Source organism: Neurospora crassa, linkage group V, assembly GCF_000182925.2.
Source record: "Neurospora crassa OR74A linkage group V, whole genome shotgun sequence".
Classification (NCBI taxonomy): Eukaryota; Fungi; Ascomycota; class Sordariomycetes; order Sordariales; family Sordariaceae; genus Neurospora; species Neurospora crassa.
In genome coordinates this window covers 3965601-3980680 of record NC_026505.1, presented here as the reverse complement: position 1 = coordinate 3980680, position 15080 = coordinate 3965601, and the positions used below count along the sequence as shown (strand labels likewise).

Below are 15080 nucleotides of genomic sequence, written 5' to 3'. Positions count from 1 at the left end.
GCCTGTTGTCTGTTTTCCTCAGTCCAGCCTTCGCCTAGTACCCGTCTGTCTATCCATCCGACCCCGGGCTCTCCATCTCGACTTCCCGTCCTCGCTCCTCACCACCGCCGTGACCTAAATCCAGCCGGGCCCCGTCCTTCCTCTCCCCAGCTCTTCCCACTTCAGTTCCTTCGCTTTCCTTACCCCAACTCCCTCTATCCACCCGCCTCCCCATCTCCTCCCACCTGCACGTCCTTTGGCAGAGAGGTGCATTGCGAGGAAAGCAGGTTCCTGTGAGGTCAAGTTAGTTGAGAAGGAGAAGGTAAGTGTGTACACTGCGCTGGCGGGACTCGCAACTCGAGCAGCCGTCTGAACGGGGAACACTCAAAATTTTTACGGGCGAGCTAACCCCTCAACTTTCATCTCTTAGACCGACACCAGCACGCAGCCATTCACCCATTACGCGTCGAGACTATTCCACTTCACCTCTTATCCGATCAGCCATTCACCTGCATTAGTGGCCCGGGTTGCCTTGACCACCATCCTCGGGGAAATCGATAAAACAAGAGTCACGACTTGGAGCTTGAAGCGTCCTTTTTTTTTTTTTCCATTTGGTCTCGGCAAGTTTTGTTCTATCACAAGGACACGATCGACCTCCTCTCTCGGTGTTCCGGTTCTTGGTGCATGAGTGTGCTCTGCCTCGATCAGACCACGCATCGAAGCTGCATTGCGTCTTTGGTTCTGCATAAGACAAGGCTTGGAAAACCTCGATACCAACTGTGGCCACCATACTTGGAAGCATTGCATCAACAGGGCACAGATCGGAGTCCGGTACGGCGTGACTGGAATAGCTGCCACATTTCATTTACAGAAGAACATGCCACAGCTCCTTTACAGAACTTATAAGTAGTCTGACGGTCCTTGAACCTCGTTACCTTCTTCGGTTTCTTGAAAAGGCACTGAGTTGCAAAAACGCGAACAACGCCTGGACAACCCATCGTTCGTTGACTCCCACCACAACCAGTCCCCACATCAGCGCCAACTGCCGCTCATCATCCAGCAGTACTCGACACAAGCATCACGCCCCGGATACATCAACGCACATACGTACGGTCCCACACTCTCGGGACCTCGTTGCCCGACATACCCTCCGGCCATTCACTCTTTGGTCCACCGGGCCAGCAAGGCTTAGGGCCCGAATCCTACTCGACCATGAACCCCAACACACCAGCCGACGTTTACTACGGACAAATGTCCCAGGGCAGTTCGATGCCCGTAACGACGGTGCCTTCCCACTCCCATTACGCTTCTCAGCAGCCTCCACCACTGTTGCAACCTGGTTCAACCTATGCTCACCAGTATGGTACCCCCCAATACGGATATGCCAACGCTCTTAGCTCGCCGGCTTCGATCCCGCCGTCTCTCCCCCCGTCCATGAACTCGATGGCCGGCCAATCGGTCTTGCCGCTTCCTGGTAGCGGCAGCATGAATCCTGCTGTTTACGCCAGCGGCGGTTTCGACACAACTGGCCAAGTAGCACCCCCCGGTATGAAGCCCCGTGTCACTGCCACGCTGTGGGAGGATGAAGGCAGTCTGTGCTTCCAGGTTGAAGCAAGAGGCATCTGTGTTGCTCGGAGGGAAGACAATGCCATGATCAACGGCACTAAGCTCCTCAACGTCGCTGGCATGACCCGCGGACGCCGTGACGGTATTCTCAAGAGCGAGAAGGTCCGTCACGTTGTGAAGATTGGCCCGATGCACCTCAAGGGTGTCTGGATCCCCTTTGAGAGAGCTCTGGATTTTGCCAACAAGGAGAAGATTACCGAACTTCTTTATCCTCTGTTCGTACACAACATCGGTGCCCTCCTCTACCACCCCACCAACCAGAGCCGGACCAGCCAGGTCATGGCTGCTGCTGAACAACGCAGGAAAGACAGCCACGGCCAACTTCGCGGGCCCCCCGGGTTGCCATCCCTCCAACAACATCATCATCACCACTCCATGCTTCCAGGCCCCCCGTCCTTGCCCTCGCATCCTTCCATGGGACGGCCGGCGCTTGACCGTGCACACACCTTCCCTACACCGCCAACTAGTGCCTCGAGCGTGATGGGCCCAATGGGCAATTCGGACGGCTATCAGTGGAGCCAACAGAGCATGAGTGGCACGCAGGGCAACAGCTCGCTTTCTCTCGACACAAGCCTTGGTAGCAACGCTCGGTCGATGCCAAGCACGCCGGCGACGACGCCGCCAGGTTCGACAATCCAGAGCATGCAGAACTATCCGCCCGTCAGCCAGTCGTATGAAAGCTCTCGACAGATGTACCAGGGGCAGTCTGCTCAACAAGCTCAGTACCAGAGCCAACAGCACTACTCTAGCCAACCGCAGCATCAAGAGCGACCCGTCTACAGCCAAAGCAGCTATATCAAGAACGATATGGGCCCGCCGTCTGGTAGACCTACCGGCCAGTCCAATGACGCATCCGACTCCAAGCCGCCTACTGGCATGATTCACCAAGGCCAAGGCCAGAGTGACCCCGGCACTCATGCAGGTTCCGAAGAGGATGATGATGCGAATAACGAGGCCGAGTATACCCACGACAGCGGTGGCTATGATGCGAACCGCGGGTCTTACAACTACAACACACAAGCCGTCAACTCGCTGCCGCACGATCACGGTCTTGCTCCTGAAATTGGCGGTTCCCCCCATCAAGCTGGATCAGGCCGCGCGACCCCAAGAACCGCAGCGGCGCCTTCGAGCTACTATTCTGCGCAGGGTTACCATACTCCCCCGCGCGGCCAACCCTCGAGCAGCTTGTACAATGTTATGAGCAACGAGCGAACCGGTAGCAACGGCACTCAGGGAAATGAGATGTACGCAGGCCAGGCTGACATGCCCAGTTCCCTGCCGAACGGCTATTCGGCCCAGCCATCCGTCATGAACGGGAGCTCCGGTGGGCTGAAGCGAGGACGGGACGATGATGATGATGGCGGTAGGCCTACGACCAGCGCCCCAAACTTGGGTCCAGGAATGGATATGAAGCGTCGCAAAACGATGATGGACGGCGGCAGCCTCCCATCACCTACATACACCGCCACTATTGCGCAAGCCGCACCATCAGCTATCGCGGCCCACAGGCGGAGATAAACAATGAGTGAGGGGTATATCGCCAAACTTGATGCCCGACCCCTCTGGAAGTGTCTCGTGCCATTTTCCTTTTCTTTTGTTGTTTTATGACGCTTTCATGTTCGGCTTGACGACGCTTATGACCTTTATGTTATGACTTTTGTTCGACTAAAAAAAGGTGGGACGGGAGTGGGTGTTGTCGAGAAGCGCGGGGGGAAGGGGGGTGGTATGCTTCTTTTTATCTCGTCTGATTTCGGCTTGGAAACACATTGGCTCGGTGGGCTGCCTTTCTCAGGGTCACGACTTTATGAAGGAGCTTGTAAATACGACTTTAGAGGATCATCATCAATGCATGCGTGGGTTGAGTGGTGCTTGAGGAGCCTTGGGTTAGCCTTCATCACTCAACTCTTTTTACACTAGCGTACCTTACTTTTACACTGCACGGGAAATCCATCCAATATGTGCTACTGTGGCGTTTTGTGTGCCGGGACCTGACACTACGCAATAACAACAGCGGAAAATGGAAGTCAAGATACCTACGCATGTAGCACGGCAACGCACGTCCCTCGTTTGACTCGAACAGGCTCACACCTGACAGAACCAGGCACGCCAGGGGCAAGATGGGCACATTGGATCGATGTAAAAATCGTGATTTCGGTAGGTACATACTATGGTAAGCTCCAGCTGAGCTCTTCTGCGTAGTGTACGGGGTACATCTGGGCCACGGGGCATTATTCACCTCAAAGTACCTACCTGCTAGGCTGGGCCGTTAAACACAAGTGGAGGGGAAGCACAGGTTGCCATCCAATGCCAGCCGGGCAGGCTCGTCAGGGACCCCAGGGCATTTTAGAGGGAGGGACGCACAGCGCGACTGCCCCTGGCGACGGTTGCATGCCGGGGAAACAAAAGAAATGAAACACAAGTGCAGGCGGGGGGGTAACGCTCAACGCAACCAAGGCGCAAGACTACCTATCGACCTGGATGTCAATCGCAGCCCACACTTTTGCTCATTTCCTGTGATGAAGGAATCCCTCTGAATCCACAACCACCATCGACCGCGACCAAGACCCGATTCATCCCCCACTATTTCCGCCGTCGACTAGTCTAGGGGAATACCTCGGGGGCTGTAGCAAGCAAGGCACGCCACGCTGGGTTTGGGTACGCCCTCGTCTGCGGCTCCGACGACGCAGATTAGGATGCTTGGGCCGCTTTCGCCGACGCCGACTTCTGTTCCTCTCAATCTTTCAACCCCTATTAGCAACCGTCGACAAGAAATCTCCGACATCATGGATATGGATCTAGATGACGCTCCTTCGAGGAGAAACAATACACAGCAAACTACCGCGGGCGACAACGCCGACAACAGCAAGAGCAGCGAAGCTGACAACACGACATCGCCGCCCATCGGTCGTGATCCCTCGCCGCCGAAATCTGCCCGCCCCATGTCGCGCATCATCTCTGGCAACGAGCTCTCCCCTCTCAAGATTCTCCAGCACCAGGCGCAACCGCAGCCATTGCCGGAAAGCGCCGACTCCCCTCTATCGCCCGTGGCAAAGAGTATGGCCCCGCCCCCGCTTCCCCAAAGCGCCCGCAAAACACCCATCAAGCGTTTCCCCGTCAAGGTCAACCCTTCATTGCCTGGCAGCGAGACGACGCGCTCCTCGTCACGAGACTCGCAAGATCGTCGGATAAGCCTGCAGGACGTGATACGTGAAAACGGAGGCATCAAACAAGCCATCGACATATTCGAGGACGACGATGTTGACATGACCGGCATCGAGGGAGACAGTGGTTCTAAGGACACGCTGCTACAAAATACGTCAGGCAATAGCACGGGCAGCGAACATGAACAGGCGACACGCGAAGAATCAGTCTGCGAAGGGAACGATACCATTGTTAGCACATTCAGCACATTTTCGGCTGTCCCAGACCTCACCAAGTTTTCACATATGCGATCCGAGAGCGCAAGCAGGTTCTCGGTGCTTGGTGGAGGGGTGTCGCCTGCAAAACAGACACCGCGCGTAAACGGCCTGGTGCCGGACAATAAAACAACGACCGGGAAGAAGAGAGACTTCGACTCGGGCAACGCCTCAAACCTGCTAGACTTTACGGATTCGTCACGATATGGAGGCTATGGAGCACCACAGGCGTCGCCCACACGCCGTACCCAGTTCGCATCGCCGCGGCCTGGTAGCACTGACCTTGCCACCACGACACCCCAACGCCCGGGCAGCAATCTTTCCAATATTCTCGATTTCGACATCCCACCGATGCCGACACCGCGTAGCGTCCCAACTATTACCCCGCGCGAACTCGAAACCCTGAAATCGGGCTTCCTTTCCGAGATCAGCAGCCTCAAGGCCTCGCTGAGCGGCAAGGAAGCAGAAGTCACGTCGCTAAAAACCGCTGTGAGCGACGCCGAGAAGCGGGTCGGCGAGTGCATGGAACGGCTTCACGAGGTGGAGAGCATGCATGAGTCACTAGAGGCCGAGAAAAATACCTGGGAGCGACGGGGGCGAGAAATGGAGGTCGTGTTGCGGCAGGTCAAGGAGGAGATTGTGCTCGGTCGGCGCGAGAGGGAGGAGCTCGAGTTCAAGCTGGACGAGGCCGAGAAGCGTCGGGAGGCGGCCGAGATGATGGCCCAGGATGCCGAGAGCAAGATGGCTGGCATGCGTGCTGGTAAGGCCAGCGCGGAGGCCGCTGCTCACGAGTCGCCTGACAAGGCAAGGGGACAGCCATCATCCAACAAAGAGGTGGAGATGGCGGTGGAACGCGTGGCTCGTGAGCTTCATGCGCTGTACAAGAGCAAGCATGAAACCAAGGTGGCGGCGCTCAAGAAGAGTTACGAGAGTCGCTGGGAGAAGAAGGTGCGCGACTTGCAGACGCAGGTGGACGAGCTTAGCCGGGAGAACGAGGAGTTGCGAAAGCAGAGGGACCAAGATAAGACGGCGTTGGCGACCCTTAACCCGGCGCGGCTTACTGAGCTGGAGGAGGAGCGCAAGGCCGATCGGGCGCGGAATGCCGTGCAAATCAGGGAGTTCGAGGCCGAGGTGGAGAAGCTCGTGGCTATTCTCCAAACAGTCAAGGACGATAACGATGAACTCAGGGCACTCTTGGAACAGGAGAGAGTTGAAAAGGGAGAACTAGTTCGTCTCGCCGAGGAGATGATGAGCATGCAACAAGAACCGCCCGCGCCCGCGCCCGCACCTGCGCCTACCCACCTATCGACCTCCAATGGCCGGGGACGTGCCGACCGTAGGGGAAGCGATGTCAGCGCTACTAGTAACGGCGACAGCGGTCATCACGCGCCGCAGCCAGCGAGCATGACCTCCAAGATTGGAGCAAAGCCACGACTCGGTCTCGGAGGTGGGCCGGGAGCCGTACGTGCGCCCATAAAGACACAGTCAGCATCCGGAATCGCTCCTCCATCGGGTATGGAGGGGGCATTCCGGGCTGGTGGTGTCGGACGCCCAACTAGCATGAGGGCGCCTGGAGGAAGTGGTCTCGGGCTGAAGGTCTCGGCGGGGACCAGAATCGGGCTCGGTGGCGGCTCGGGTCATGGAAGGGCTCAGAGCGCTACGACATCAGGACCAAATGGCGTGAGTGGGTTGCCGCGGCCGGGGTCGGGGATGGGACTGAGAGGTAGCGGGACCTTGGGTGGTGGTGGTTTCGGTGGTACAGGAGGTTATCGGGGGCACTGAGGAAGTGTGACCAAACCTACTACAAGTACCAGCCAAGCCAAGCCTGGTTGCCCTCTTGTTATGAAGGTTTTGAAGCAGCAAGACAAAGGAGGTGGAAAAGAGGGCAGCAATGGTGACACAACCAAAACGACAGCGAAACGAACTGATGCGAAATGAGTGCGTTCCATTTATCTTTTTGACTTTTCTACCTTATATCCACATACACCCTTGTTTTGCCTTTTGCCTGGCTAGGTCAAGGGCGAGACTGTGTCTTTGGGATCTGTACAACAATACAGATGGAGTAATACAATCATGTTTCTGTTTGTTCTATACCATGCTTGCTTCTCTTCTACATATAGATATGATCGGTGCCATAGATACATACATACCCTTTGCTTCAGAAATTGTTTCTCAGTCATCTTCTTTCGTCAAATACCCTTTAATGCGCCACTGTCATAAGCCTTTGAAACTGTGGCGGCTTTGGCTAGAGCTCTATACGTCAATTGCCATGCTCACGGTATTGCTCGTCCCTCGGACTGTCAGCATGGGTGCTTTGCCGATCAATTAAACAGATTTACAGAAAAAGGTGAATCTTGACGCAGTCATCGTGCCAGCCAATATACTGCTGTGTTCGACGGAAACTGGTTGATCAACCATAGTGTCTTTCTACTAACCCCCCAAATATAGAGAAACAAGAGGGGATGAAAAGCTTGGACTCGTAATTTCTAAACCACCCATGATTTTTCGCACCTTTTGAGCCCCGTGGACAAGTGAATAAACAAACAAACAGACGAACAAACAGTCGAGCCATTGCCACGCGTTCGACCCAACTTTAAATCGCCAACCTCTCATGCTTAAACCTCTTTTTCCCCTCTCCCTCTCCATAAACCGCACTGACGTGTCCCTGCCCCCTAATCTTATACTTGTAAATCATTAGCCCCTCCAAGCCCACAGGACCGCGTGAGTGGATCTTATTAGTGCTAATACCGACTTCAGTACCAAAGCCGTAGCGCATGCCGTCCGCGAACCGGGTCGACGCGTTCCAGTACGCGCCCGAGGCATCCACGGCCGACATGAAGCGCTCGGCCTCGGCCTGGTCCGCGGTCAAGATCGCTTCGGTGTGGTGCGAGCCGTGCGTGTTGATGTGGGCGATGGCTGCTGACAGGTCGGGGACGGTCTTGACTGCGAGGGTGAGGGAGAGGAATTCGGTATCGTAGTCCTTGGCAGTGGCGTCTTTGATGTTGGTGGTGATTTCGGGGGAAAGGGCGGCCTTGGAGGCGGCGTCGCATCGCAGCTCAACGCCCTTGGCGGCCAGGGCGGAGGCGACGGCAGGGAAGACGGTGGTGAGAGCGGATTCTTGGACAAGTAGGGTCTCGACGCTGTTGCAGGCGGCCGGGTAGCTGGTCTTGGCGTCGACGACGACGTCAGCAGCCAGCTTGGCGTCGGCAGAAGCGGCCAGATAGATGGAACAGAGGCCATCGGCGTGGCCGAGGACGGGGATCTTGGTGTTCTCCTTGATGTACCGGACCAGCTCATTGGATCCGCGGGGGATGACGAGGTCAATGTCGCGGTCGAGGGCGAGCAGCTGGGGGATGGACTCGCGCGTGGTAACGAGCTGGATGGCGTCGTTGGGTACCTGGGTTTGCGAGAGCGCATTGGAGATGGCGGTGCTGATGGCCACAAACGACTCGGTCGACTCCTTGCCGCCCTTGAGGATGGCCGCGTTGCCGGACTTGACGGCCAGCGCGGCAATGTTGGCGATCACCTCCGGGCGAGCCTCGAAAATGATGAGCAGCACGCCGATCGGGCAGGTGACGCGCTCCAGCTCGAGGCCGTCGTCCAGCTTGGTACGAAGGGTGACGCGCCCGACGGGGTCCTCCAGGTCGCGCACGTCCCAGATGCCCTTGAGCATGTCCTCCCACTTGCCCGTCTTGCCCAGGTCGAGGCGGGACACCAGGCTGGCGCTCAGCTTGCCGTCGGCAGCGGCTTGGCGGGCCAGCTCAAGGTCGCGGGCGTTGGCGGCCAGAATTTCGTCGCGCGCGGCAGTGAGGCCGGCGTGGATGGCCGTCAGGGCGTCGTTGCGGGCCTCGGCCGAGAGCGTGGCCAGCACGTGGGAGGCCGACTTGGCCGCCCGAGCCGCATCGGCGGGACTTGCGTTGGTGAGAGACATGATGGCTGTGCGTCGTCCTAGTGTAAACCAAATTAGCTATATGAGAGGAGACCTTGAAAGTTGGTCATGCTGGCTGGATGGCAACTCACCTGCGATCAAAAAGTGGGGTTTGACTTATAGAGACGGGGAGTGATGATAATATGTACAGATATGTACTGTAAGTACCGTTGCCGTGGGTGCAGTGATGTTCCGGGTAGGTAGGTACTACCGTACCTCTCGATGGGATAACAAAGTGGAAGTTTTGACTCAAGGTCCCGCTCTCTCGTTACGGGGATCCAGATGTTCGGCCCGGGGGGTGAGTCAAAGTTCTGGAACTTGTTCCTTCTTGGCCTCTCCGCCCTGTACCTACCTCTAGGTAGCCTCCGCCGTGTCTTCGGCGTCCGTGCCCTTCAACTACACTGCCGTGAAAGGTCTCGCTACGGCGCCGTGCAAGGGGCCGGGGAGTTCAATGCCCAAGGGTGCCCGTACACGTATTCTGGTGGCTCCGTAACCGTTCCGTCCAGGCGCCGTTCAGTGGGTAATGCCATCGGATAGTGCATGGCGTGCCGAAGACCCGAGCGGGAGTGGGTTGGCTCCGGAAGTCGGAAGCGGGAACCAGTAGGAACCAATAAGAAACGTTTCCCACCGCCCACTACCGGGCCGTTCTCGCTGCCGCTGCTGTCCTCTTGATCAGGAGCGGCTCGTGCGAGCTCTTAAGATCACATGAACACCGCCAAAACGAGGAAGGGGAAATCCCACGATGAATCATTCCGATTGAATGGAACCCAACGTTGCGTCGCCCTTGTTGATACAATATCAATGCCATCATGCGCAACGGAAAGCCATGTGCATATGCCCCGACGTTGTCACCGTTAACTATCGGCATCTGCTGTGGAAGGCCTTCGGAACCTCCATTTGTTCAAACTCCGAGGAAGCAGTTCATCCTTCTTAGCGACCGCTTGGTAATGGGTCCATGTCGACGGTGGATGTTCGTGGGCGCCAAGGCAGAATGAAGTGACCTTACACCTCTATGCCTCGTTCTGGAAGGCGCACCCCGGCATCGAGAAAGGTTGCTATCGGCACCTTGCCCAAAGGAGGACACTGAACAGTTGGTGAGCAAGTGCAAGTGCAGTGCGGTGGTTTGAACCGACGGACGGCTCACCCGCCCCTGCCCTTTTCGTTATTCCTGTTCCATGCCGAGGACCAAGTTGGTGCTTCAGGTACCTCTAGGTACTTATCTCAGACTTGTTGCGGGCGGTGACCTGACCGACTCCTTCCTCGTTCTCCTCCTCATCTTGGCTTTGCTGAGTGCTCTCTCTATCTTTTCGTTTTTATCTTTTTGTCTTGTTTCATATATCTCTACTGGTCGGTTTTGTCGCACTACTCAGTTTATCCACCAGCTGGCGTGTCTTGGTAATTTATATTTCACCGTCCCGAGCACCCGTCTTGCTATTTAGCTTCAACTGTTCATACGTGGGCATATCTTAGCTATATATTTCCGCTCCCTGCCTTGAAAAATCCTTGCTGCTCGTTTTCAAGTTCCAAGAGACTGGAGTCTGTCCTACAACTGCCCTTTGCGATCATCTATAACTCCGTGATAGGCTTTGGGTTTTATCCATACCCAAGATTTGCTTGGCGGCTCCAAGTGTTCCCTCCACTTACTTATACTCAGATCGCCACCAAGTACCGCCATGGACGAACGACATCCACAAAAAGAATCCCCAAGGCCAGTGGCTCTCACCAATGCACAGGAAACCCTCACCGGAGGAGTGGAAGAGAAGAAGGGCGTGAAGGAGCAAGTGACTTCTTCAAGTTCTGATACCGACGGACCTGAAGTTGTCGACAGCTCCGATCATGAACCAGGGCCAGAACAGGACAAGCCTCATCCTGGTGGCGACTCCGCCTTGTCTCAGCCCTATCGCACTCTTTCTTCGTCCCGGGTCCATACGGCTTGTGTTGTCGCAAGGGCGGATCGTAGGGGGCTCTTGGCTAGCTTCGCTTTCATTCCCGAGGTTGAGCGTCCTGTTGAGTACAAGAACAAGACAAAATGGATGATCACGACCATAGTTGCCCTCGCAGCTGCTGGCGCCCCTTTTGGCAGTGGCATCTTTCTTCGTAAGCAATAAGCACATTGAGTGAACTTGGCTTTGTGGCGTCAAGAGACTGACATTTAATACAACAGCTGCTCTTGAACTGATGGCTGATGACCTACATACATCGCCAACTATCACCAACTTGGCCGTTGCCTTGTACATGCTAGCTATGTCAATATTTCCCCTCTGGTGGTCATCATTCTCGGAAACGTTAGGCCGACGGACGATTTACATTGCCTCTTTCACGTTGTTTGTTGTCTTTTCGGTCCTGAGTGCTGTCAGCGTAAATACTGCCATGCTTGTGATAATGCGCCTTCTTGCTGGAGGAGCATCAGCATCCGTGCGTACCATTCACTTCAAACCACGCGAAAATGAAGACTGATCCATAAACCCCATCAGGTACAAGCCGTCGGCGCTGGCACTATCGCCGACATTTGGAAGCCAGCAGAGCGCGGACGAGCCATGGGAATCTTCTATCTCGGCCCCCTAATCGGCCCTCTGTTGTCCCCCATCATCGGCGGAGCACTTTCCCAGGGGTTCGGGTGGCGATCAACCATGTGGTTCCTCGCCATCTACGGCAGCTGCACTTTGATCCTGATCATCTTCGCCCTACCCGAGACGCTCACCAAGCGCAAGCCCCTTCCACCGCCGCCCGCTGAGAACAACGAGCTCAAGCGTGTCTCGACACGCCAGTCTGTCGCCGAACACTCTAAACGCGTTGGCGCTATCACTAGGCGCTTCATCATCGAACCTCTCGAGGTACTCCTTTACCTGCGATATCCCCCAGTTCTGGTGTCTGTTTACTCTGCCGCCATAGCGTTCGGTGCTCTCTTCATCCTCAATATCTCTATTCAGACAACCTTCCATTCAGCACCCTACGGTTACTCCACCATTATCGTCGGCCTCTTGTATTTGCCATCTTCTCTCGGCTACATTGTTGCCTCACTTTTCGGTGGACGATGGACCGACAAGATTATGATGCGTGAAGCCCGCAATGCTGGCCGCTACGATGCTGATGGCAACCCCATCTTCCTGCCCGAGGACCGCATGCGTGAGAACATCTGGTTAGCTGCCAGTATGTATCCCGCCGCCATGGTTTGGTTCGGTTGGACGGCGCAGCACGGTGTCTATTGGATCGTGCCCTGTGTTGCCAACTTCTTCTTCGGGTGCGGGTCCATGCTCGTCTTTGGTGCCGTCACGACCATGTTGACCGAATTCATGCCGCACCGGAGCAGCAGCGGTGTGGCCGTGAACAACTTTGTGAGAAATATTTTCTCGTGCGTGGGCACAATCGTCGCTCAGCCGCTCATCAACGCCATGGGGATTGGGTGGTTGTGCACCATGATCGGGTTGTTTGCGTGGGTTACTGGCAACCTGGCAATTTGGCTGTTGAAGAGGAACGCGGCTAAGTGGAGGGAGAGTATGGATAACGCGTTGAACACGAAGACTTGAGCTTGATCAGTTAGTAGCGTGTCTGTTGCTGTGTGGGCGGTTTCACACCACAAGGTGAAACATTAAGCGGAGGATACCAAAGAGTAAACGTCTGAGCGTTTGCTTCTGATGGAAAAAGGATTATGACGACATGAATTTAAATGATTTGGTTAGATACATATCGATGTAGATGGCATACACAATGAACATTCAGCGTTGGATGGTTGAGGTATATTATAAGTCTAGTTTCAATCAGTGGTGTATACCCGCAGAGGCTTGATCTTTCCCTCTCAATGTAACGTCATTCATCCTTGTGCATTCTCTGGGGATCACAAGTAGGTGCATTCCGAAGTTGACAAAGACATATGCTAGTGCTGCTTTAGGCGTGGTTGAGCTGAGCATGGATATCGCCTAGGAGCCCAAGAGGCCAGAGTATTTTCCCTCGGAACCGCTTTCCTCTCTGCTCGCCAACCAGCACCACAAGACGTCTTACTTGCAGTTGCCCCCTCCTCCTCCCTTTTTCTTTATTTTTAAATTTTTTTTGTTTTTCGGGCCGTGACCACAATATCACTCCAACATGTCAATACGATAGACGCTCCAAGAGAAATAGCTTCCAGTCTCGTTTCACCAAGCGTGCGGCGAGTGCTAGCTGTCGACTAGACACATCCGCTCCTAGTCGTTCAACTCACGACGGTAGCCGAGAAAATTTGCACGATCTATTCTCTCACAGATGAAGCCATCATCATCTATCCACTCACCAGGCCATGCCCTTTGTTCATGATCGCAGCTAGCCTATGTCAGGAAATTGATATATAGGTCCAAAGTATTCCGCCTGTAAACCATCAATTAGATAAGATTCCCTCGTGGCGCAATTGGCTAGCGCGTCAGACTGTTAATCTGGAGGCTGTAAGTTCGATCCTTACCGAGGGAGTTGTCCAATTATCTATATATATTTTTTTTCTTTCCCTTCTGGAACGTGGCTCCTAAGCTTCATTTTAGCTTATTCTGAGGCAGTCATGTTATTCTGTTTGTTTCTTTTCAGGGTGAGCAAACCCCGCTGTCGGTGTTGAGGGAAGGCATGGTGACGGTGAGACTGGTTTTGGAAGAGGGACGCAACTCGAAAGCGTCCATTCGCACATGCACAGCCATCTACCATCCTTTGAGCCTCCCAAATCTGGCTTTGTGTCATTGAACCCAGTGCATGTTGGGCATCTTTGAACACTTGGGCAGGCAATATTTGACATCAGTTATCGTGATCATTAGAGCTGGATTTGGAAAGCGTTATAGGCGAGAATGATGTGAAACTGAGGGGTGTCAGGTTCCGAAACCAAAACCAATTTCGTATCGATTGAATCGCCTCGAATTAAACTGGTGATGTTACCTGCTGAAGTGCTGATCATTTGATCTTCGGAAAGCAATGTTGTGCTGAGCCAGGTGTTCCAGCCATGGCGGGGATGATGATGAGACTAGGCACACTCGGTTACGTCGATCAGGTTTTCATTCTGTTCGTGAACATTGATCATTGTTGTGCGCAATCGATGGCATCACACGTTTACGGTTTTCTTTTTGGCGCCAGGACGGTCGGTCACCTTTAGGATTTGTCCAGCTGGCCAGTCCGTGCCGTCGCTGCCTCGCCATTCGCTGGTTCTGGCTACTCGGGGGGTTCAGAGCAAAGAAAAAAGGGCAGAATAGAATTCGGTATTGCACCCGTATTCACGTCTTTGCCGTCGCAGTAGGGCGCAACCGAACAACTGGAATGTTTCAATTTACTGACGGGATCGGTTGCTTCGATACCATCAGACTTATCGCTGGGAGACAAATTAAGGGATGGGGGGGCTATCTTCACGACGTCCAAAAACCCAAAACTGTTACTCCGCGCTCGTTGTGTATCTTGGATAAGTAGTACTGAATGTGTGGGTTGGTGGACGACGACGACGACGATAATGATGATTGTGGGCAAGTGAAGACAACCCGCAAACGACGGAACCGAGGCTCTGGAAAAGGGATTTGGGAGCTTCATTATACTGGGGACTGGATCAGGATCCCTCCGTCTTGACTCGAGGTGATCGGATCCTAAATCCGACGCAGGGCAGGGCTTCCGGTTCATTCCCTCCAACGGATCACAAAATGGAGCCAAGAATGGACGCACAAGGGCAAACTCCAGAACTGCAATTCACACGCAACCTGAATGGAACCAAACCTGACTGTTGCAGCCAAATTTCGTCAGCAACGTCGACTCGCCATGCCGTGCGCTGTTCACACATGGATTGCAAACGCTGCAGCACCACCGCTCCGACATTTTGAGACTTATCTCGCACACCCCAAAGTAAAGGTTTAATGAATACCTGTAGAATGCGCTTGTGAATCCCTTGTAGTAGTCCGTGTTTCCCGTCATTACAACAAAAAGGGGGGCATGTCGCGATTGGCGATGGCGACGGGCCTGGACGGTGCCTGGGTGGTGACGGGACGGGCTTCGTTGTGTGCGGGTCGGATTCAGGGATTTCGCCAAGACTTGGGTACAAGGCTACTTAGGGTTGGGGTTGTAGGAGTGCACGTGGATGTGGATGGGTAACCGACCTCTGTTTTTGCCCTTGCCGTACTTTGGAGTAGCGCTCGTTGGATCTC

The 15080-nt window shown here is 54.7% G+C and overlaps 4 protein-coding genes and 1 non-coding gene across 5 annotated transcripts; 4 read left to right on the top strand and 1 right to left on the bottom strand.

Annotated features, from left to right (window-relative positions):
- Asm-1 (Ascospore maturation-1) lies at nt 1–3566 on the top strand. The gene is made up of 2 exons (XM_955744.3): nt 1–301; nt 410–3566. Exon 2 carries the CDS (start codon nt 1192–1194, stop codon nt 3121–3123), a length of 1932 nt encoding a protein of 643 aa, XP_960837.1. The 5' UTR covers nt 1–301; nt 410–1191; the 3' UTR covers nt 3124–3566.
- A 430-nt stretch (nt 3567–3996) lies between these two features.
- On the top strand, nt 3997–7244 carry mcl-1 (myosin chain-like-1). The gene has a single exon (XM_955743.2). It carries the CDS (start codon nt 4299–4301, stop codon nt 6801–6803), a length of 2505 nt encoding a protein of 834 aa, XP_960836.2. The 5' UTR covers nt 3997–4298; the 3' UTR covers nt 6804–7244.
- pro-3 (proline-3) lies at nt 4275–9769 on the bottom strand. Its single transcript, XM_955742.3, has 2 exons — nt 9042–9769; nt 4275–8969 (listed from the first exon to the last, which is right to left on the bottom strand). The coding sequence occupies exon 2, from the start codon at nt 8950–8952 to the stop codon at nt 7615–7617; it is 1338 nt and encodes a 445-aa protein (XP_960835.1). The 5' UTR covers nt 8953–8969; nt 9042–9769; the 3' UTR covers nt 4275–7614.
- Nucleotides 9770–10241: 472 nt separating this feature from the next.
- Nucleotides 10242–12771, top strand: NCU01411 (MFS multidrug resistance transporter). Its single transcript, XM_955741.2, has 3 exons — nt 10242–11046; nt 11114–11364; nt 11424–12771. Exons 1-3 carry the CDS (start codon nt 10623–10625, stop codon nt 12474–12476), a joined length of 1728 nt encoding a protein of 575 aa, XP_960834.1. The 5' UTR covers nt 10242–10622; the 3' UTR covers nt 12477–12771.
- A 541-nt stretch (nt 12772–13312) lies between these two features.
- NCU15115 lies at nt 13313–13386 on the top strand. Its single transcript has one exon. It is a non-coding gene; the product is annotated as a tRNA-Asn (tRNA).
- Nucleotides 13387–15080: the final 1694 nt, after the last annotated feature.